Here is a 24050-nt window from a genome sequence, read left to right on the forward strand (position 1 = left end):
ACCACTACTTAGCGGTCTCCTAACTGTTCTCCTCCAGTTGTTGCAAAACTACAACTCCCAGCATGCCCTTCGGCTGTCAGGGCATGCTGAAGTTGTAGTTTTGCAAGAACTGGAGGCACACTGGTTGGGAAACATTGTTTCCTAACTCAGTGTTACCCAACCCATGTGCCTCCAGCTGTTGCAAAACTTCAACTCCAAGCATGGCCAGACTGCCCAGGCATGCTGGGATTTGTAGTTTGGCAACATCTGAAGGGCCAGATGTTACAGAACTACAACTCCCAGCATGCCTGGACTGTCTGGGCATGCTGAGAGTTGTAGTTTTGCAGCATCTGGAAGAGCATAGATTGGAGACCACTGCACAGTGGTCTCCAAACTGTGGCCCTCCAGATGTTGCAAAACTACAACTCCCAGCATGCCCAGACAGCCAAACTCCTAGAAGCAGCAGTGAATATAACTTTACGGTGATCTTCACTACTGCTTCCACTTGCCTGCCGCCGCTGTCTTCTATACTTGCCTGTTGCCGCAGCCTCCACGTGTGCCTGCCGCCGGTCCCCGATCCTTACTGCCGCGCCGTCCCGACGGTCCCTGCGCAGGTATATGCCGCTGCCCCCCACTGCTCCGGGATCCTCTTCCTCCGCTCTGCCTGAATTCTAAGGGTGGACAGAGAAGGGGGTTCTGAACTTTAAACCCCCCCCCCCCCAGTCAGCGATCACTGTGATCGCTGACCAGGACCATCCACAGATGGTCCTGGGGGGGCTTGCAGAAGTTGTCTTCCACTGGTAAGTTGTCTTCGCTGGAACCCGCGAGTGAGCCGGTAATTCCCGGCTCCCTGCAGGATTGCAGGTGTCTCACGTTGTTACTCTACTGATCCGTTGAAACCGTGGATCGCAGGATTCTGAATATAGACAGTGGATCTGCATATTTCTTTTTTTCACAGGCGGTGATACTGACTATAAGCTACCTGGGTCAATATGCTACATGCCTTATTCCACTGTCTCTATATAAGATTGTTATTATGCTTTCCTTTTTAGGTTTCTTTGGCATATACATTAATTGATTTTTATATATTTTGTGGTACCTATCTGGATAATAGAAAGATAGTTATATACTCCTCCCTGATGACGCCACTGTAAACGGTGGCAGAAACTCGTTGGTGGAAGTTCTATCATAATATCATGTTTTTGTTACGTACCTTATCCAGTGACTGCGCTGGCTGTGTATCTATCTTACATTTTAACAGTGATTGTGCAATAGGGATGTTGGCTGGGCTCAGCAATTATCCATAAAATAGCACTCTTCTCTGTTTAATTTTGCCATTTGGCTATTTCATGAATCAACACCTATAATAGTTTAATAATTTTAATTGCTACTAGTAAAAGTTATATTTTAAGCACATCCGGAGACTCTTATGTTCTCACTTTTTTGATACTTCCACTGGTAACAGCAGGACTTCTGCCAGTTAATCCGTGCAATGCTGCGCATCACCGGGTTAACTGCATGACATATAAAAATGTCATGATGCGCGAACTACCTGCACATCATGACATTTATATATGTCATTCTGCGGGAACGGGCTAATCAGACGAACTAGGCGGCCGCGAGGCCCTTTTTAGCGCGAGGCCTTAGGTGGCGGCCTAAATTGCCAAATTAGAGAGCCGCCCCAGGGGAAATGCTTTTATGCTGTCTTGTGGCAGGACTCATGTCTCATCAGAACACACCTGTAATATTTTACATATTTTCCTGAGACATAACTGCATGCCAGGTTTTGCAGCAATCTGACATTTTGGTCCTTCTGGCTCTAGGTGAGGTAGGCGCTGGCCTAAAGTGTCCATCTGATAAGGGCTACACTCACTCTGCACCCCCATATCACCCTCCATCTGTCTACCCATCCATATTACCCTTCATCTGTCTGCACCCCATATAATCCTCTGCCATCTATTTGTACCCTCATATCTCCCTCCCCTGTCTGAACATCCATATCACCCTCCATTTGTCTGCACCCCCATATCACCCCCCAGTCTGCACCCTCATATCACCTTCCCCTGTCTGCACCCTCGAATCACCCTATAATTGTCTGCACCCTCATGTCACCCTTCCCTGTCTGCAGCCTCATATCACCTTCCCCTGTCTGCACCCTCATGTCACCCTCCAATGTCTGCACCCTCATGTCACCCTCCAATGTCTGCACCCTCATATCACCCCCCAGTCTGCACCCTCATATCACCTTCCCCTGTCTGCACCCTCAAATCACCCTATAATTGTCTGCACCCTCATGTCACCCTCCCCTGTCTGCACCCTCATATCACCCTCCCCTGTCTGCACCCTCCTATCACCCTCCCCTGTCTGCACCCTCATGTCACCCTCCAATGTCTGCACCCTCATGTCACAATCCCCTGTCTGCACCCTCATGTCACCCTCCCCTGTCTGCACCCTCGAATCACCCTATAATTGTCTGCACCCTCATGTCACCCTCCCCTGTCTGCACCCTCATATCACCCTCCCCTGTCTGCACCCTCATGTCACCCTCCAATGTCTGCACCCTCATGTCACCCTCCAATGTCTGCACCCTCATATCACCCCCCAGTCTGCACCCTCATATCACCTTCCCCTGTCTGCACCCTCAAATCACCCTATAATTGTCTGCACCCTCATGTCACCCTCCCCTGTCTGCACCCTCATATCACCCTCCCCTGTCTGCACCCTCCTATCACCCTCCCCTGTCTGCATCCTCATGTCACCCTCCAATGTCTGCACCCTCATGTCACAATCCCCTGTCTGCACCCTCATGTCACCCTCCCCTGTCTGCACCCTCGAATCACCCTATAATTGTCTGCACCCTCATGTCACCCTCCCCTGTCTGCACCCTCATATCACCCTCCCCTGTCTGCACCCTCATGTCACCCTCCCCTGTCTGCACCCTCATGTCACCCTCCCCTGTCTGCACCCTCATGTCACCCTCCCCTGTCTGCACCCTCATATCACCCTCCCGTCTGCACCCTCGAATCACCCTATAATTGTCTGCACCCTCATGTCACCCTCCCCTGTCTGCACCCTCCTATCATCCTCCATTTGACTGCACCCTAATATCACACTTCCCTGTCTGCACCCCCATATAATCCTCCATCTGTCTGCACCTCCAAATCACCCTCCATTTGTCTGAGCCCCCATATAACCTGTTAGTAAGGTTCCCTGTGTGTCAGTAAGATCCTTCCCCTGTCAGTAAGCCCACCTGTGTGTCAGTGTGATCCTCTGTCTGTCAGTAAGGCCTTATGTATGTCAGTAAGATCCTCTCCCTGTCAGTGAGGCCCTCTCTGTGTCAGTAAGACCCTCTGCTTATCAGTAAGGCCCTCTCTGTGTCAGTAAGATCCTCTGCCTGGCAGTAAGGCCCTTTCTGTGTCAGTAAGCTCCTCTGCCTGTCAGGAAGACTTTCTTTGTATCAGTAAGATCATCTGCCTGTCAGTATGTACCTCTATGTGTCAGTAAGATCCTCTCCCTGTCAGAAAAGCCTTCTCTGTGTCAGTTAGATCCTCCACCTGTCAGTATGTCCCTCTATGTGGCAGTAAGATCCTCCACCTGTCAGGAAGCCCACCTGTGTGTCAGTAAGATCCTTCACCTGTCGGTATGTCCCTCTATGTGTCAGTAAGATCCTCTCCCTGTCAGAAAAGCCTTCTCTGTGTCATTTAGATCCTCCACCTGTCAGTATGTCCCTCTATGTGGCAGTAAGATCCTCCACCTGTCAGTAAGCCCACCTGTGTGTCAGTAAGATCCTTCACCTGTCAGTAAGCCCACCTGTGTGTCAGTAAGATCCTCCGCTGACAGTAAGATCCTCCGCTGACAGTAAACCACATAGTAAACCTTAGATAATGTTGGAGGAACACTTTCCAAACACTAACGCTTTCTCGGGGAAACATTGGTGAACCTGGGTGGTGGAGGACCTTAGAAAGGACCCATTTTTGCCCTCGCTATAATCTCTCTCTGGTTGGAATTCTGCATTCATTATATGAGACCTAGTGAAGAAGATTGTTCAGCAAAGTCAATTGTAAATCTGTCTACATCTTATATAGAACATCTCATTCTCCCATAACTAAGACTGGACACCCACAAATTTCTATGATAAAAAATATTTATGGTGCTCGGCTTAAAAATAAAGGTCCCAGTGGTGGTGAAGCCGTATGATGTCCTATATACTGCTTTTTGGAGACAATGGAGGGGATTTAGCAAAACCTGTGCAGAGGAAAAGTTGACCGGTTGCCCATAGCAACCAATCAGATGGCTTCTTTTACTTTTCATAGGCCATTTAAAAAAATGTAAGAAGCAATGTGATTGGTTGCTATGGGCAACTGGTCAACTTTTCCTCTGGACAGGTTTTGCTAAATCTCCTCCTATGGACATAATCTAATGTATCTGAGTGATGACACTTATTGAATGTAGCAGAACATTACAGGCCATTACAAGGCTTTATTATTTCTGCCATTAGCAGCAAGTAGATGGTCTGGTTTATTCCAGCCTCCTTATTCTAACCTTCCAGCAGAGTTTATGGGCACCACTGCCAACCTATACAACACATAAAAGTCACATCACCTGCCCCATCTACTAATAATAAAGCACTACAAGAATCAGCCATGAATATCTCCATTCTTCTGGACCCTAGGCTATCACCCATGATGCCTATATCACAATGTATATGGATCCACAGGTCCCTGGACCACTGGTAGCAGGTGCCACCTGATGTTTTGATGACATCACGTCACCTGGACAACGGCTGTTGTTGTTGTTTACCCACAACTGTCAGTTGGACCGAGCGGACGGACGTCTACAGGATCCCAAAGATGGCGGCTACTGGAGGAAGAAGAGATGGCGAGAAGGAGAGAGGAGAGAAGAGGGAAGAGGAGAGCGGAGGAAAGAGGAAGAGGGAAGAGGAAAGCGAGGAGGTGAAGGAGAGCGGAAAGAAGAGGAAGGAGGAAGAGGTGAGCGAGGAGGTGAAGAAGAGGAAGAGAGAAGAGGAAAGCGAGGAGGTGAAGAGCAGAGAGAAGAGGAAGGAGGAAGATGTGAGCGAGGAGGTGAAGAAGAGGAAGATAGAAGAGGAAAGCAAGGAGGTGGAGAAGACAGGAGTGAAGAGGAAGGAGGAAGATGTGAGCGAGGAGGTGAAGAAGAGGAAGAGAGAAGAGGAAAGCGAGGATGTGGAGAAGAGGAGAGGAGAAGATGCCAGATTATTGGAGGATGAGGAGCCAAGACCAGGCACCAGCCAGGACCCCGGAACATCAAGCTCCTACCCCAAATTTAACATCTATCACCTCACTGTCCATCAGGTATTGGGTAGGGGCAGCTTTGGAGTGGTAAGTTTATTTATGTTTTTTTTTTTTTGTTAAATGGACAGTCAATGTGATTTTTCCCATTGATATTCTGCAGCTAATTGTAAGTCTAGAAAATAACCAGCGTAGGCCATCTTAATGTAGAGCAACAATGTGGGGCCATGTTGAACTTTCAGTGACCAGTATTAGAGAGTGTGAGAGCGATTTAGGACATTGCTCCCCATTCACACCTGAGACATGTAACCAGGGCTGCCATCAGAAATTTTGGGGCCCCTTACGCAGCTTAATTCCAGGCCCCCCCCCCCCTCGAGTCCGCCCCAGGGCCAACTCCCAACCCATTTTTTTTCCTAATGATATATTTCTAATTACTTTATAGAAGATTGTAGTGCAGTAATACACAGTGCTGCAAAGTAATTTTACTGCGCCACACTCTGCTGTAATCTAATATACCCTATTCTGAATACTGTGAAACTTTCTGTGTACTTTCTCCAGCACAATGTCCACCTCTATATAGTTGTAGACCCCCTCTCTGCCCCCACATATATATATACACATATATATAGTTGTACACCTCCTCTGTGCCCCCATACATAGTTGTACACCCATCTTTGCCCCATATATAGTTATAGGCCAATTTTGTGCCCCCATATATAGTTGTAGGCCCCTGTGCTCCATATATAATTGTAGGTCCCACGTGCCTCCAATATACATGATTGTAGACCCCCTTTGTGCCCCTGTGTGTAATAATAGGCCCCCTTTGAGCTCCCATAGTTATAGGCCCCACCTTTCAGCTCCCACAGTTAGTTATAGGCCCCCCCTTTCAGCCCCCACAGTTAAATATAGCCCCCCCTTTCAGCCCCCTCAATTAAATATAGGCCCCCCCCCTTTCAGCCCCCACAGTTAAATATAGACGCCTCCTTTCAGCCCCCACAGTTAAATATAGGCCCCCCCGTTCAGCCCCCACAGTTAAATATAGACCCCCCCTTTCAGCCCCCACAGTTAAATATAGGCCCCCCTTTTAGCCCCCAGTTAAATATAGCCCCCCCCTTTCAGCCCCCACAGTTACATATAGCCCCTCTTTCAGCCCCCACAGTTAAATATATACCCCCCTTTCAGCCCCACAGTTAAATATAGGCCCCCCCTTTAAGCCCCCATTTAAATATAGCCCCCCCCCCTTTCAGCCCCACAGCTAAGTATAGGCCCCCCTTTTAGCCCCCAGTTAAATATAGGCCCCCCTTTCAGCCCCCAGTTAAATATAGGCCCCACCTTCCAGCCCCCACAGTTAAATATAGGCCCCCCTTTCAGACCCCAGTTAAATATAGGCCCCCTTTTCAGCCCCCACAGTTAAATATAGGCCCCCCTTTCAGCCCCCACAGTTAAATATAGGCCCCTTTTCAGGCCCCACAGTTAAATATAGGCCCCCCCATTCAGCCCCTAGTTAAATATAGGCCCCCCTTTCAGCCCCCAGTTAAATATAGGCCCCCCTTTCAGCCCCCAATTAAATATAGGCCTCTTCTTTCAGCCCCCTCAGTTAAATATAGCCCCCCCTTTCAGCCCCCTCAATTAAATATAGCCTCCCCCCTTTCAGCCCCCACAGTTAAATATAGGCCCCCCTTTCAGCCCCCACAGTTAAATATAGGCCCCTTTTCAGGCCCCACAGTTAAATATAGGCCCCCCCATTCAGCCCCTAGTTAAATATAGGCCCCCCTTTCAGCCCCCAGTTAAATATAGGCCCCCCTTTCAGCCCCCAATTAAATATAGGCCTCTTCTTTCAGCCCCCTCAGTTAAATATAGCCCCCCCTTTCAGCCCCCTCAATTAAATATAGCCTCCCCCCTTTCAGCCCCCACAGTTAAATATAGACGCCCCCTTTCAGCCCCCACAGTTAAATATAGGCGGCCCCCTTTTCAGCCCCCACAGTTAAATATAGGCCCCCCTTTCAGCCCCCACAGTTAAATATAGGCCCCTTTTCAGGCCCCACAGTTAAATATAGGCCCCCCCCATTCAGCCCCCAGTTAAATATAGGCCCCCCATTTCAGCCCCCAGTTAAATATAGGCCCCCCTTTCAGCCCCCAGTTAAATATAGGCCCCCCCCTTTCAGCCCCCAGTTAAATATAGGCCCCCCCTTTCAGCCCCCACAGTTAAATATAGGCCCCCCCTTTCAGCCCCCACAGTTAAATATAGGCCCCCCCTTTCAGCCCCCTCAGTTAAATATAGGCCCCCCCTTTCAGCGCCATCAGTTAAATATAGGCCCCCCCCTTTCAGCCCTCACAGTTAAATATAGGCCCCCCTTTCAGCCCCCACAGTTGATATAGGCCCCCCTTTGTACCCCAACAAGTAGTTATAGGCCCCATGTACCCCCACAGACATACTGCCTCCAGACATTCACGGTATATGGCTGGAGGCAGTATGTCTGTGCTCTGACCAGACTGGAGGAGCCCCCAGACTGGAGGAGCAGTGGTCGGAGCATTGAAGGCAGCCTGCTGTGGTTACCTTCCTGGCCCGATGTCAGCCACGCGTCTTCCAGGCAGCCCCTTCGCTCCAGTTCTTCTTCGGGCGCGGCTTTCCTCTGACTTCCGGGCCGGCTTGCCGCGTCATAGCGCACCGAACGTGCCTACGCGCGGCACGATCGTTGCGCTAGTACCTCCCGACGGCCACTGCAGTTTTTTTTTTTTTTTTTTAAAGTGGCAGTGGCCTCCGAGGTATGTGCGGCAGGGACAGGGCCCAGGAAAGAGGGTAACTGACTGACTGATTGTACAGAGTACGGTCAGTCAGTCAGTGGAAAATGGCAGGCCCCCAACGGTCAGTGAGTGAGTAAAAAATAAAAAATAAATGTTGGGTCCGGGCCCCTTACGGGAGTACCGGCTGTACCCCCCTGATGGCGGCCCTGCATGTAACACTAATGAGTCACAATTACTTATTGGGCCCAATTTGAACATTTCTACTTAGGGTTGTACTCACTTTTTTTTGCCAAGGTTAAGATATTAATGACTTTATGATGAGTTATTTGGGTGGGGGGGGGGGGGGACACACAATATTAAACACTGTTACACTTTACATTGTAGAAGAGTTTCATTTCTTCTGTGTTGTCACATGAAAAGATAAAATAAAATATTTAAAAACATGTGAAGGTTGTACTCACTTATGTCAGATACTGTAAATGTTATAACTGTAATAATCTTTTTTTTAAGCCATTTATCTATTTTTTGCACTGACACTTGACTGAACATATATGTATTTCTCATGTGTTGAACATATAATGTCACCATGATGAATTGTCTTTATACATTTATGATGAATATGCACGTTATACATGTTATACTTGATATTACTTTATTTGGTAATTACGTGTCTGGGTAAATATAGACCCTTAGTGATGTGTGTGAACATGCTTGAAAAAAGCTTCAACAAGAAGCAGAAATGTGGCAGTGATTTAACTATTATATGGAGAGCTGCAATATTTTTTTATATACTATATACCCATACATACAGACACTGTGATCTGTAGTTTTTGCCGGTACCACTTGTGCATTGTATTGATTGTTTGATTACTTCTTATGTGTTGATGTGACAAAAATTGGCAATTTTTTTTTTTGCATTCACATCATTGACAATGCAATATCAGGAATGTGAACCAAAGTGAAATAATTGCAGATTTTTGGTCACATCATATCTGAGAAACAATGGAATAAAAGTGATGAAAAAGTCAAATATAAGCAAAAGTTATGTTACAGTGGTACAGTGGTAAAGTTTTTTTTTAAATCAACTAGTGCCAGAAAGTTAAACAGATTTGTAAATTACTTCTATTAAAAAATCTTAATCCTTCCAGTACTTTTTAGGGGCTGTATACTACAGAGGAAATGGTTTTCTTTTTGGATTTCTCTGATGTAATGACTACAGTGCTCTCTGCTGACCTCTGCTGTCCATTTTAGGAACTGTCCAGAGCAGCATATGTTTGCAATGGGGATTTGTTCTCTGGAAAGTTCCAAAAAGGGACAGCAGAGGTCAACAGAGAGCACTTTGGTTATGACAGAAGAGAAATCCAAATAGAAAAGCATTTCCTCTGTAGCATACAGCCCCTAAAAATTACTGGAAGGATTAAGATTTTTTAATGAAAGTACTTTACAAATCTGTTTAACTTTCTGGAACCAGTGGATGGATTTATAAAAAAAAAGTTTTCCAAGGGAGTACCCCTTTATTAAAAACTACAGATAATGGTGCAAAAAATTCTCATACAGCACTGTATGCAGAAAAATAAGAAAGTTATAGGAGGTCAGAATAGGGAAATTTTAAACATACTTTGCCTTTTTTAAAAGAAGTGCAGTAATAGAAAAGAATGCAAACATGAGTATCATTTTAATTGTATTCATCCACATAATTAAAGGGGTACTCCTGTGCAAAACTTTTTTTTTAAATCAACTGGTGCCAGAAAGTTAAACAGATTTGTAAATTACTTCTATTAAAAAATCTTAATCTTTCCAGTACTTTTTAGGGTCTGTAAACTACAGAGGAAATTGTTTTCTTTTTGGAACACAGAGCTCTCTGCTGACATCATGACCACAGTGCTCTCTGCTGAAATCTCTGTCCATTTTAGGAACTGTCCAGAGCAACACATGTTTGCTATGGGGATTTTCTCCTACTCTGGACAGTTCTTATAAAGGACTGATATGTAAGCAGAGAGCAGTGTGGTCATGATGTCAGCAGAGAGCTCTGTGTTCCAAAAAGAAAACCATTTCCTCTGTAGTACTACTAATAAGTACTGAAAGGATTAAGATTTTTTAATAGAAGTAATTTACAAATCTGTTTAACTTTCTGGCACCAGTTGATTAAAAAAAAAAATAAATAAATAAATAAGTTTTCCATGGGAGTACCCCTTTAAGAAAACATGAAAATTTAACTGTAAAATGCATTGCTTAAAACCAAAACCCCCAAAAATTAGCAAAATTGTGATTTTCTTTAATTTATTTTCTTTTTTCAATTTTAAATTCAAATTTAAGGTGTCTTTATAAAGTACATTTTGTTGTGAAAAAACAAACATATGGGTCTGTGGATGGAAAAATAAAAAGAATTATGGCTCTTGAAAGGTGTAAACTAAAAAATGTGTAAACTAAAATTTGTTGTGTCCTCAAGGCCAAAATTTGCTGTGTCTCTAAAGGGGTATTCCAGAATTTATTTTTTATTTGACATTTGACTATGCTACAGAGGCTGTAAAGTTAGTGTAGTTAATAATGTAGTGTCTGTACCCGTATGTGACGGTTTTCTCACAATTCTTATGTGATTTTCACCCCAATATTTACTTTTACCAGCATACAAAATTACTGTTGTCTCAGATTTTTCCCAGGTTGCAATGCAGCCGAGACCTGACTCACTAGTCAGCTGATGACAGGGAGCCTGTCTGCTTCAATGGGTGGAGCGATCGCTTGGTGGGAGAGAGATCAATCTGCAACTATTGCAACAGCTGTAGGCACCCTGATTGAAAACCACAGGTCTTTTGAATGAATGCTGCTCATTTATGGGAGTGTGACTGATGTGTGGGAGGGAGGAAAATGGAATTATGGGCTTTGTAGGCAAAGAAGTAAACTCAAAAAGGAAATACTAGTTCACAAAAAGCTAGCCACAGTGTTATGGTAATCTCACGCCATTTAGCCCCAAGACAAGCGCAGATCCTTCCTAAGCATGTCCATTAATTTCTGCCAGGTACGTACTAAAATACCTTATGGTGGATAACCCATTAAAGGGGTTAAATGACCAGCATCAAAGTGATCTCCATTGTCGGTCCTTACTGGCTGGTGTTTCTGCAGGTTGAGTCAGCACCGCCAGGTATTTGGCACTAGAGAGACAGGATTCCTCTAGTGCCTGAAGTTCGGCTATGCTGACCCCCCCCCCCCCCCCCCCCCAGTAAGTTAAAAAGTATGAATTGAGAGATGGCACAACCCTCCCCCCCCCCCTCTAACCTGGGGTGGACCACTCCCCCGCTGCCCCCCTGCCTGAGAGTTATAGGAGTGTGATTACAGCTACCACACTCCTATCACACTCAGCCAATGCAGCTCTGGAGGTGTCTACAGTATAAGACATATTCTAACAGCAGAAAAGTAACTGCAGCTCTGGAAGTGACAGGAGGATAAGACATGATGTGACAGCAGAATAGTGACAGCAGCTCTGAAGGTGACTGGAGGATAAGTCAAAATATAACAGCAGAATACTGACTGCAACTCTGGAGTTGACTGGAGTATAAGACATGATGTGAGAGCGGAATAGTGGCTGCAGCTCTAGAGGTGAAAGGAGCTTAAGACATGATGTAACAGCAGAATAGTGGTTGCAGCTCTGGAGGCAACTTGAGGATGCGACATGATGTAATAGTAGAAAAGTAAGTACAGCTTTGGCAGTAACAGGAGGACGAGATATGGTGTAACAAAAAAATAGTGTCTACCATGCTGTGCCTGTATTTATCTGAATAAAGCTTGAAGTTTTTTTACCTGCTACCGTGGTGCCGGATACTTCTATTGCTGTCCATGTCTGTGGAGGGGAACGCTACCCGACAGTCCAGGCACAGGAGCGGAGGAAAGGATCAGAGCAGTCAAGCACATTTTATTAACAGCAAAAAAGTGAGTACACACACCTTGTCTCTGTCTTCTTCCTCTGTGAACGTGAATCTGGTACCTGTTATAGAGCCAAAAGAAAGAAAAGTGATATCTTGCTCAGTACCTAATCCTGATCCTGTACATATAAATTTTTATGTGTCTAGGACCTGTATATCCCTAACAAATAGCATTTATATCTTGGTCACTTGCTTTGTCTTCTTGCCTTGCGGAGGGGGCGTGTCCATCTCTTTCCCTCACTGAGTCTGGGAGCAGCCTGGCAGTCTGCAGATCTTTCTAAATTAGTGCAAGGATTTTAGTGATAAAAGCACAGTAGTTTTTATGCATACATTTTATATCTGTCATTAGTAAAGATGGATGCTAATCCAGCTTTACTAGGAACAGATAGAAAATGTGTGTCATTCAGCTTTAACAGACTCCTGAATGTCTGTTCAGCTTCTTTGTCATTCAGGAGTCAGAGAAAGCTTTGGCTGTTCAAGCATGCTGGGAGTTGTAGTTTTGCAATAGCTTGAGCTGCAGTGTTTGTAAAGCACTGTGTTAGAACAGTGTTGCCTTTAGCTGTTGCAAAACTACAACTCCCAGCATGCCCACGCATCCTTTGTCTGTAGTTTTGCAAGAGATGGAGACACACAGCTGGAGAATACCCAGCTCTAACACAGAGTTTTACAAAGATTGTAACTCCAGCTGTTGCAAAACTACAACTCCCATCATGGTAGTTGTAGTTTAGGAATAGCTGAAGGCTGCAGTGGTGATCTCCTATACTGGATACCAACACACTTTATGGCCTGTATCCAGTATGCTGCAAAATACAGAGTAGTCTGTCTGCGTAAAGACTGATGACCCCTAGTGGCGGCTATTTTCATTTTTCCTTTTTTAGTAAAAAATTTTTTTTTTATAAATGTGTATTTAAAAAAGTCATCTTATCAGTAGTACTGCAAAATATAAAAAGTTTTTCAACATGACAGTGTCTCTTTAAGCATGCTCCTATCGGTGAAGGGGAGGAGTTCCTGCACGGAATAAAGATATGTGGTGGCACCCTGCCTCCGCCCTACATGCCCCTAGGCCTTATGTCCCCCCTTGCTATCCTCCTGCACTGGCTCTTAGAAGATCAGGGAGAATGCAAGCTGGAGCTCTCTATATAATACATACAGACCTTCAGCTTGCATGCTCCCCGAGAAGCAGCAAGACCTACGGTGGCCGGGCCCTCCGTGCCTGACCTGTCACACGCCCCTGCTACAGAGAAGCTGTCATCTGGCCAATTGTATTCCATCATAGCTGTAGTCACTTGTAAGTTCTGCAGTGATCATGGGTGAAACAACAACTCCCAGCATAACCTTATTACTGCTAAGATTTTACTGGGAGCTATAGTATCACATGGTACAAACTTATTGAGCAATTGCCCCTTACTTGGCATCACAACAGGCTAAAAAAATTACTTAGGGGGGCATTATAGGGTGACACCATTTTCTACCACAACGGGTGACATTAACCTTAGCATCACCACTGGTGCTCTGTAATAGCTAGAGGCAAAGAGCTCGCTGTTACTGCGCTCCTCTGTGTGTGCCGCTGTGTCAGTCAATGGGAGGTCAGCAGAGAAAGGTGTTGGCGGCCCTCTGATACTCGGGCACATTATAAAGAATTTATTCTCTATTGGCTATAAAACAATGAAATATACACAGAAACATATGAGTGGAATAAGCTTTTTAACCCCTACTGCAATGTGTTGCCAGTTTAACATGTATAAAAGATGTGATAGATGCCCATTAAAAGGATATGATAGATGCCCATTACAAGGATGTGACAGATGCCCATTACAAGGATGTGATAGATGCCCATTACAAGGATGTGATAGATGCCCATTACAAGGATATGATAGATGCCCATTACAAGGATGTGATAGATGCCCATTACAAGGATATGATAGATGCCCATTACAAGGATGTGATAGATGCCCATTACAAGGATGTGATAGATGCCCATTACAAGGATGTGATAGATGCCCATTAAAAGGATATGATAGATGCCCATTACAAGGATGTGATAGATGCCCATTACAAGGATGTGATAGATGCCCATTACAAGGATGTGATAGATGCCCATTACAAGGATGTGATAGATGCCCATTACAAGGATGTGATAGATGCCCATTAAAAGGATATGATAGATGCCCATTACAAGGATGTGATAGATGCCCATTACAAGGATGTGATAGATGCCCATTACAAGGATGTGATAGATGCCCATTACAAGGATGTGATAGATGCCCATTACAGGTCGGGTTATGAGGAAGGGATAGGAGGACGGGATAGGAGGTCGGGATAGGAGGTCGGGATAGGAGGTCGGGATAGGAGGTCGGGATAGGAGGTCGGGATATGGCATCAATATATGAGGACGGGATATGAAGTCAAAAGCTTCCTCCTTTGTTTATTTTCCTCCCCAACAAGGATTAGGAAGGAAAAACTGGGCAATGCTGGGTACTCAGCTAGTATATATATATTTATTTATTTTAATATTAAAATGGAATAGCTAGAGTAAAAAATTAAAATAAAAAAAAAACACGCCTGCAAAAACAATGTTAAAACTCACATGGCTTTTTTTTGTGTTTTTTCACTCCCACACTATGGAGAAAAACACAGCGATTTTCCCAAAAAAACGCCATAGTCTCATAAGGTCACTTCTAGGAATCACCCAATGAGCCGAAAAAAGCTGAAAAAAACGCCAAAAGGATAAAAAAAAACACCAATTAGAAAAACAAAAAAAGTGGATATGGCATTTTGTAGTTCCTTATTGACTTGCAGCTAACATTTGCCCACGCTGTGCAGTAGAATGGGTGTTTTTTTGGGCCTTTTATTTTTTTTTTCCAACTACATCCCTATTACATCTCATATGTACCATGGCATGGAAATAACAATGACCATCACCCCACAGTCCCTAACTGGTTGGCTCTAGCTATACCTCTAGTTATACCTAGTTATAACAAGTTGGCTCTAGTTATACCTATGGGATATTGTCAAAAGGAAATATTTCCCATAGTCTTCCACTATTTACTATTGCTCTCTTTGCTTTCTTTCAGGTGGGCCTGGCATCAGTCCCCGGCCGAAACAACTACGTGGCCATCAAGGGAATCACCAAGACAGGGGACAATGCAGCGACCCTGCAGAGAGAGAGACGGATCCTCATGCTGGCCCGAGACTGCCCGTTCCTGTGTCACCTGTATGCTGCACAGCAGTCTCAGGACCATGCATTCTTCATCACCGAGTACCTGTCCGGCGGCAGCCTGGAGGCTTTACTCAGAATGTGCAGCTGTCTGAACACCGACAACGTAAGATTCTACACAGCAGAGATTGCATGCGGCCTCCAGTTCCTTCACGGACATAACATCGTCCACCGGTAAGTCTAACTTCCCCACACCTGTCTCCTTGTCATGTTGTAAATAATGCATCCAACTTTCCCAGAATCCTGAATTTTGTTAGGCTTTGTGGTGGTACAGTTCATGACCCCTTCACCATTGTCGATCTTTAAAGATTTCCTGTGATGTCCCAGCACCAAAAGCTGTCCTGTGGGCTGCGGATCTCCTTGTGCATGCATTTTTCACTGTGTATTATGTAATGTATGTACTGTATCTTTAACCCCTTCCCGCAGAATCACGTCTATAGACGTCATTCAGTTAACCCCGTGATGCGCAGCATCGCACGGGTTAACTGGCAGAAGTCCCGCTGTTTCAAGCAGGGGACAACTTCTGCAACACCCTCCAGGACCATCTGTTGATGGTCCTGGTCAGCGATCACTGTGATTGGTCCCTGTGGACTAATCACAGTGAATGAGCTGACTGGGGGTAAAGTTTATTTCCCCTGCTCTGCCCGCCACTAGAAGTCTGAGCAGAGCAGGGGAAGAAGATGCCGAGAGCTGCTGTGGAGACAGCAGCACTTATCAAGTACCGGCGCGGCAGTGGGGACCGGCGGCAGGCTCTCAACAGCTGGAGGCACACGGGTTGGCGGCGGGTAAGTGGAGGAGGCGGCGGGCGGCATCTGCATCAGAGGCAGCAGTAAAGCTCTTCACTGCTGCTTCTGGTAGTTTAGAAAACTACAACACCCAGCATGCCTTTTGGCTGTCTGGGCATGCTGGGTGTTGTAGTTTTGCAACATCTGGAGGGCCGCAGTTTGGATCAATCTGTGCTCTTCCAGATGTTGCAAAACTACAACTCCCAGCATGCCCAGACAGTCCAGGCATGCTGGGAGTTGTAGTTCTGTAACATCTGGCCCTTCAGATGTTGCCGAACTACAACTCCCAGCATGCCTGGGCATGCTGAGAGTTGTCATTTTGCAAAATCTGGAGGGCTACTGTTTGGACACCACTACACAGTGGTCTCCAAACTGTTCTCCTCCAGATGTTGCAAAACTACAACACCCAGCATGCCCTTTGGCTGTCCGTGCATGCTGGGAGTTGTAGTTTTGCAACAACTGGAGGCACACTGGTTGGGAAACATTGTCTGTTTCCTAACTCAGTGTTTCCCAACCTTTGTGCCTCCAGCTGTTGCAAAACTATAACTCCCAGAATGCACTGAAAAACCATACATGCTGGGAGTTGTAGTTTTGCAACAGCTGGAGGCACACGGGTTGGGAAACACTGAGTTAAGTAACAAACTTTTAGTGTTTTGCAACCAGTGTACCTCCAGCTGTTGCATAACTACAACCCCCATGCACGCACAGCCAAAGGGTATGCTGGGAGTTGTAGTTTTGCCTTCCCCACAGGGGGATTTACAGTGAGTTTCTCGCTGCAAGTTTGAAATGCAGCTAATTTTCCGCTGTAGCTCAAAACTCGCTGTAAACCCGCCTGTGCGAATGTACCCTAAAAACACTACACAACACTAACACAAAATAAAGAGTAAAACACTACATATACACCCCCTTACACTGTCCCCCCCCCCCCTCGCCCCTCCCCAATAGAAATGAAAAACATCAGGTATGGCACTGTTTTCAAAACTGAGCCTCCAGCTGTTACAAAACAACAACTCCCAGTATTGCCGGACAGCCATTGACTGTCCAGGCATGCTGGGAGTTTTGCAACAGCTGGAGACACCCTGTTTGGGAAACACTGCCTTAGAATACCCCTATGTCCACCCCTATACAAATCCTTAATTTAGGCCTCAGATAGGCATGGCACTCTGTCACTTCGGAGCACTGTCGTATTTCAAGGAAACCGTTTAGGGCCACATATGGGGTATTTCCGTAATCGGGAGAAATTGTCTAACAATTTTTCGGGGGGCTTTTTCTCCTTTTACCCCCTATGAAAAGGTAAAGTTGGGGTCTACTCCAGCATGTTATTGTAAAAAAATAAAAAATAAAAATTTTACACTAACATGCTGGTGTTGCCCCATACTTTTTTATTTTCACAAAAGGTAAAAGGAAAAAAAGAGCCCAAAGTTTTTAATGCAATTTTTCCTGAGTACGGAAATACCCCATATGTGGGAGTAAAATGCTCTGCGTGCGCACAACAGGGCTTAGGAATGAGAGCACCATGTACATTTGAGGTGATTTGCACAGGGGTGGCTGATCGTTACAGCGGTTCTGACATAAAAAAAAAAAAAACTACATGTGACCCCATAGTGAGCCTTAACACCCCACACCTGTTTGAAGAATTTTCATTGAAAATGAAAAATTTGTGTTTTTTCACTAAAATGCTGGTGTTATCCCAAATTTTTCATTTTCTCAAGGTGTAATAGTAAAAAAGCCCCCCAAAATTTTTATATAAATGCAATATAAGTGGACGTAAAGTGCTCTGCAGGCGAACTACAATGCTCAGAAGAGAAGGAGCACCATTGGGATTTTGTAGAAAGAATTTGGCTGGAATTGAAGGCCATGTGCGTTTACAAAGCCCCCATGGTGCCAGAACAGTGGACCCCTCCCCCCACATTTGACCCCATTTTGAAGATTACAGCCCTCACGTAATGTAATAATGGGTGCTGTGAACATTTACACCCCACAGGCGTTTGACCTGTTTTGTGCACAGTCATCCATGAAAATGAAAAATTTGATTTTTCATTTGCACAGCCCACTGTTCCAAAAGTCTGTCAAACACCAGTGGGGTATAAATGCTCACTGCACCCCTTATTACATTTGGTTAGGGGTTTAGTTTCCAAAATGAGGTCACGTGTGGGGGGGTTTCTGCTGTTCTGGCACCATGGGAGCTTTGTAAACGCACATGGCACCCGACTTCCATTCCAAACAAATTCTCTCCACAAAAGCTTTTTTTTTCTGAGCATTATAGTTCGCCTGCAGAGCACTTTACGTCCATATATGGGGTATTTCCACACGAGGTTACAAATTTTGGGGGGCATTTTTTCCTATAACCTCTTGTAAAAATATTGAATTTGGGGGAAAAAAACTGCATTTTAGTGAAAAAAAAAATGTTTTTCATTTACACATCCGAGTTTAACGAAAAGTTGTCAAACACCTGTGGGGTGTTAAGGCTCACTGTACCCCTTGTTACGTTCCTTGAGGGATGTAGTTTCCAAAATGGTATGCCATGTGTTTTTTTTTTTTTTTGTTGTCCTTGCACCAAAGGGGCTTCCTAAATGGGACATGCCCCCCAAAAACCATTTCATCAAAATTTGCTTTCCAAAAGCTAAATGTGACTCCTTCTCCTCTGAGCATTGTAGTTCGCACACAGAGCGTTTGACGTCCACACATGGGGTATTACCATACTCAGAAGAGATGGGGTTACAAATTTTGGGTGTCATTTTTCCTATTACCCCTTGTAAAAATTTAAAATATGGGGGGAAAACCAGCATTTTAGTGGGAAAAAAAATTCATTTACACATACAACTTTAACAGAAAGTCATCAAACACCTGTGGGGTGTTAAAGCTCACTGTACCACTTGAGGGGTGTAGATTCCAAAATAGTAAGCTATGTGTTTTTTTTTGTTTTTTTTTGCTGTTATGGAACCATAGGGGCTTCTTAAATGCGACATGCCCCCTAAAAACCATTGCAGCAAAATTCACTCTCCAAAATCCCATTGTCGCTCCTTCCCTTCTGAGCCCTCTAGTGCACCTACAGAACACTTGACATACACATATGAGGTATTTCCTTACTTGAGAGAAATTGGGTTACACATTTTGGGTGGCATTTTCTCCTTCTAGCCTTTATAAAAATGCAAATACTGGGTCTACAGGCACATGTTATTGTAAAAAATAGAGATTTAGAATGTTCTCCTTCACTTTGCTGCTATTCCCTTGAGAAAGTCCAGGCTGACGAAACGTACGTTGGGGCGGTGGTGACAGGTCTCCATTATGGGTAAGTGAGTACCAGCTTTGTTAGTGTTATTACTTTCATGCACTGTTAGTGTCCATTCCAGCTATCCTAAGTGGGTAGCTGGACATTATATTAGTAAAGGTTATATACCCCTTTTCTTGTCCTATTGGACATTATTATTGGACACCCATTACTGCTGCTGTAGATCTCACTGTTTATATACTTCATATGAGCTTGATTATACTAATCATACCTGTCTTACCACCTTCTTTTCGGATTGATTATCTGTTTACAATCATTGACCTTGTATAATGTTAATATTTAGTAGTCATATTTGTGATTTTAAAGAGTATTAATAAAATTATTTTAGTTTTATCAGTAGTCATGGCTCTAGTGTTTCTCTATAAGTATATAAAATTTATTTTCAGAGCTATACTGTAGCATTGGTTTATAGACCCGCAGCGAGTTTTAGATATGGTTTATACACCAGTAGTTTCAATGTACATTATACTACAACGCTGCTATTTCTTGTTGCTAATTATTCCTGTGAAATACCTAAAGAGTTAACAAACCTTTTGAATGTCATTTTGAATACTTTGAGGGGTGCAGTTTTTATAATAGGGTCATTTATGGGATATTTCTAATATGAAGACCCCTCAAATACACTTCAAAACAGAACTGTTCCCTGAAAAATTCTGATTTTGAAAATTTTGTGAAAAATAGGAAAATTACTGCTGAACTTTGAAGCCCTCTGATGTCTTCCAAAAGTAAAAACCTGTCAACTTTATGATGCAAATATAAAGTAGACATATTGTATATGTGAATCAATATATAATTTATTTGGAATATCCATTTTCCTTACAAGCAGAGAGTTTCAAATTCAGAAAAATGCTAAATTTGTTAATTTTTCATAAAATTTAGCAATTTTTAACCAAGAAATCATGCAAGCATTGACAAAAATTTACAACTAAGATAAAGTAGAATATGTCATGAAAAAATAAACTCGGAATCAAATTCATAAGTAAAAGAATCCCAGAGTTATTAATGCTTAAAGTGACAGTGGCCAGATTTGCAAAAAATGCTCTGGTCCATAAGGCCAAAATGACCCCGGTCAGCCCCGCCATTCTGCAAGTGTTCCCCCATACAGCAGAGTCAGCCCCACCATTCTGCAAGTGTTCCCCCATACAGCGGAAGCCCCGCCATTCTGCAAGTGTTCCCCTGTACAGCAGAGTCAGCCCCACCATTCTGCAAGTTTTCCCCCATACAGTGGAGTCAGCCCCGCCAATCTGCAAGGGTTCCCTGTACAGAGGAGTCAGCCCCACCATTCTGCAAGTGTTCCCCCATACAGCAGAGTCAGCCCCACCATTCTGGAAGTGTTCCCCCGTACAGTGGTGAGTCAAGCTCTGGCGGTGATAGTACTTGGACCTTGTGAGAACCCTAGCCAGAGTGGGAAACCTTTCAGTCTCTAATCTCTAGTCAGTATTATTCAAGTGGATGAAAAGCACCATAAGTCCTAGCAAGGCAACAGGACTCCCAAGGGTTACACTGCATCCCTTGTACTCTTCATACTGTGTGTTGTACTATCTACACCTGCTCAGTAAAAGAAAGTTATCCGTAACCCGACGTCGGTGTGTTTCTTACTTCCATTGTCTGGCCCCGGAGAAGCTGATAAGAATTCCTTGCACCCCTGTGGCACCACATTACCATTGTCTTTTATTTATAACTCTTTTTTCTTCTTTCATTGCAGAGATATCAAGCCAGATAACATCATGCTGGATAGAGATGGACACATCCGCATCATTGACCTCGGAGTTGCCCAAGATGGCGTCACCTCTTCCAACAAGATCAAAGGAGTGACGGGCACGTTACCTTACATGGCCCCAGAGGTGCTCCAGAGGAAGATGTACTATGCAGCAGTTGACTGGTGGAGCCTGGGGATTGTTGTATCCCGAATGTCAGCAGGACGTTCCCCATTTTACTTTGGCTGCAACAGAGAAATGGCTCGCGATTCCATCACCAGAGAGAAGCCTAATATTCCATCTTGGCTCCCTGCTGACCTGAAAAATCTGATCAAGAAACTGCTGCGTAAGAATCCTGAGAAGCGGCTGGGTGTGAACAGGAACATCAGAGACCATCCATTCTTCACCACCATCAACTGGGAGGAACTGGAGCAGAAGAGAGCACAGCCGCCATTTACACCATTCAAGCCAGCTCTGAAGAAGGGAGACCTGCCGTGGCCAGAGGAAGAGACAGCCCTTCACCCCTTGGAAGGATTCTCTTTCATTGCTCCAAGCTGGGCCTGTTAACATCAGCCCATGGCCATGGCCCAGAGCTCTGTGCCCCCTGACCCGTGCCTCTGCTGCTGTATTAGACCTCGGCTTGTCTATAACATCCTCTCTATACCATCTGAACGCTGCAGATTTCCATCAAGTTGTTACCCTGGATCTTAGCTCCACATCCTCCACAGCCTCTGAAGACCCTCTGTACCCCAGGAGCGGCCTGTGCTTGTAACATCTCAGCACAGACCTGGTAAGTATCACACATCATCACACATACATTAGGATCACACACACATACAGGTAGATAGAAATATACACACAGGTACATACATAGATAGTATAGACACATACACACAGACACACACAACAGATAGCGGTAGATATCGGCTTTGATCCTGGGACTTGTTCCGATCGCCATATTTGGGGTCAGGAAGGAATTTTTCTCCTTTGAGGACAATTGGCTCATTCTTTAAGGGGGTTTTTGCCTTCCTTGGGATCATTCCAGCCATAAATAGGTAACATAACATAATGTACAAAAAATAAGTGAATAATAATAATAAAAAAAGTATTATATATGAATATATAAAAAAAAAATACATAATAGTTTACCATACTAGATAGGTCATGTACTGGCTTTTGATCCTGGGACTTGTTCCGATTGCCATATTTGGGGTCAGGAAGGAATTTTCCCCCCTTACATAAGGATAATTGGCTCTTTCCTCAAGGGGGTTTTCGCCTTCCTTTGGATCAACACAGTATATAAAAAAGCTTTGCTTTTACATTTATACATTACACATAGCAAAATAAAACATAACACACATTTCTAAAATTTGCAGAATCCCAGTATCCCCTTCCTGTAACTATATAAACGAAATAAAATGTCCTTTTCCCCCTTTACATCATTGTGTCTGTGTCTTTATTTCCATTGTTTGATCATGTATTGTTCTAATAAATACAGTGAAACCTCTTTGAGAAGACCACCCAAATTTCTTCTGGTCTTCTATTGCAGTGGTGTCCTAAAAACAAGACCACTATGGGGGTGGTCTTTTCAAAGAGGTGGTACAAAGCTTCATTTGCACTAAATGTATCATATTGTTGCAGAATGTTTCATACTTTTGAACATATTTAATGGAATTGGGTAGTGCAAACATTTGACAACTTTTTGTTGAATAGAATAAAAGTGTTTAAAAAACCATGGCACTTAAACCATGTCTCCTTTTGTTAGGCCAAACATGTATAACTGATGGTGTAAATTAGTAAAAAGAAAAAAATGGCACAATATGCTGGATAAATATGTCTACAAAGTCAAAGACAGAAAAAAATTGTGCAAAATGTGCCTAAGAACTGACACCCGATGCTTGATAAATCCTCCCCAAGGCGCCCAAAATTTTAAAAAAATTATCTTCCCCTATAAACGGGTATAGATGGAGGCAGGGGCGTACCTAGAGCATTTGGCACCCGGGGCGGACCCTTTGTTTCAGCCCCTCCCCCCCCCCACACACACACGCACCCCCCTTAATTACACCCCCTCCCCTCCCCCAGGGGCAGACTGACAACACTCGGGGCCCCTGGACCAAAAAAAAGGCAAGGGCCCCTGCTAGGCTCTGCAGCTCGTCAATCTTCTGCCACGCTACTATTCCACCCAAATCCCACACACAATAAATTAAAATTTATATATGTGAGAAACACTTTAACATAGGTAAATTTCCATGACCAATAATACTGGTATACAAGGAGCAAATATATACCACCACACAATAACTGGATAATACCGCCATACTGTACTGAATAAAACCACTATATACAGACCAGTATACTATACAGGATCTGTATGCAATATTAGTGATTATATACAGGACCATATAGCGGTAGATATCATCTGTACACAGGATATGTATACCGTATAAGTGATTACAGTTACATTTTGGGACTCACAATTACGTCTTTTCTGATCAGCGGCGTCCTCTTTCCTCTTCTTCTCCGTCCGGATAAGACCGCCATGTGAATCTCTTAACATCTGCAGGAAAAACATGTCAGACTAATTTTTTCAGTGCCCTCCCCTCCTCTACACAATCTTCCCATCTATAGGCCCACAAACTGTAATAATGCCCTCCTTCGTGTCCTGCACAGTAAATGGGCAGGTAGGTAGGTAGCCAGGTAACCCCCTCTTTCCCATAGGTATATGCAGAGTTACACCCCCCCATCTTTCCCATAGGTATATGCAGAGTTACACCCCCCTCTCTTTCCCATAGGTATATGCAGAGCTACGCTACACCCCCCTCTTTCCCATAGGTATATGCAGAGTTACACCCCCCCTCTTTCCCATAGGTATATGCAGAGATACACCCCCACCCCCTCTTTCCCATAGGTATATGCAGAGCTACCCCCCCTTTTTCCCATAGTATATGCAGAGTTACACCCCCCCCTCTTTCCCATAGGTATATGCAGGGTTACCCCCCCTCTTTCCCATAGGTATATGAAGAGCTACCCCCCCCCTTTCCCATATGTATATGTGGAGCTACACCCCCCCTTCCCCATAGGTATATACTGAGCTACACCCCCCTCTTTCCCATAGGTAAATGCAGAGCTACACCCCACCCTCTTTCCCATA

The 24050-nt window shown here is 44.4% G+C and overlaps 1 protein-coding gene across 2 annotated transcripts; it reads left to right on the top strand.

Annotated features, from left to right (window-relative positions):
• The first annotated feature begins 4679 nt into the window (after positions 1–4679).
• LOC130282901 (protein kinase C delta type-like) lies at positions 4680–22326 on the top strand. Of its 2 annotated transcripts, XM_056531847.1 has the most exons (4): positions 4680–5336; positions 11778–11915; positions 14983–15299; positions 20908–22326. In XM_056531847.1, exons 1-4 carry the CDS (start codon positions 4737–4739, stop codon positions 21464–21466), a joined length of 1614 nt encoding a protein of 537 aa, XP_056387822.1. In that variant the 5' UTR covers positions 4680–4736; the 3' UTR covers positions 21467–22326. The 2 variants fall into 2 exon arrangements, with proteins under 2 accessions (XP_056387822.1, XP_056387823.1); XM_056531848.1 differs by lacking the exon at positions 11778–11915 and having other exon boundaries at positions 4684–5336.
• Positions 22327–24050: the final 1724 nt, after the last annotated feature.

This window comes from Hyla sarda, chromosome 7, assembly GCF_029499605.1.
Source record: "Hyla sarda isolate aHylSar1 chromosome 7, aHylSar1.hap1, whole genome shotgun sequence".
NCBI lineage: Eukaryota > Metazoa > Chordata > Amphibia > Anura > Hylidae > Hyla > Hyla sarda.

Bases quoted from the DNA above. Each gene is read 5' to 3' on its own strand.
- LOC130282901 (XM_056531847.1), top strand. From the start codon at position 4,737: ATGACATCACGTCACCTGGACAACGGCTGTTGTTGTTGTTTACCCACA. The intron at 5,337-11,777 runs GTAAGTTTATTT...TAAAGCTTGAAG, and splicing joins GTAGGGGCAGCTTTGGAGTG to TTTTTTTACCTGCTACCGTG. The intron at 15,300-20,907 runs GTAAGTCTAACT...CTTTCATTGCAG, and splicing joins GGACATAACATCGTCCACCG to AGATATCAAGCCAGATAACA.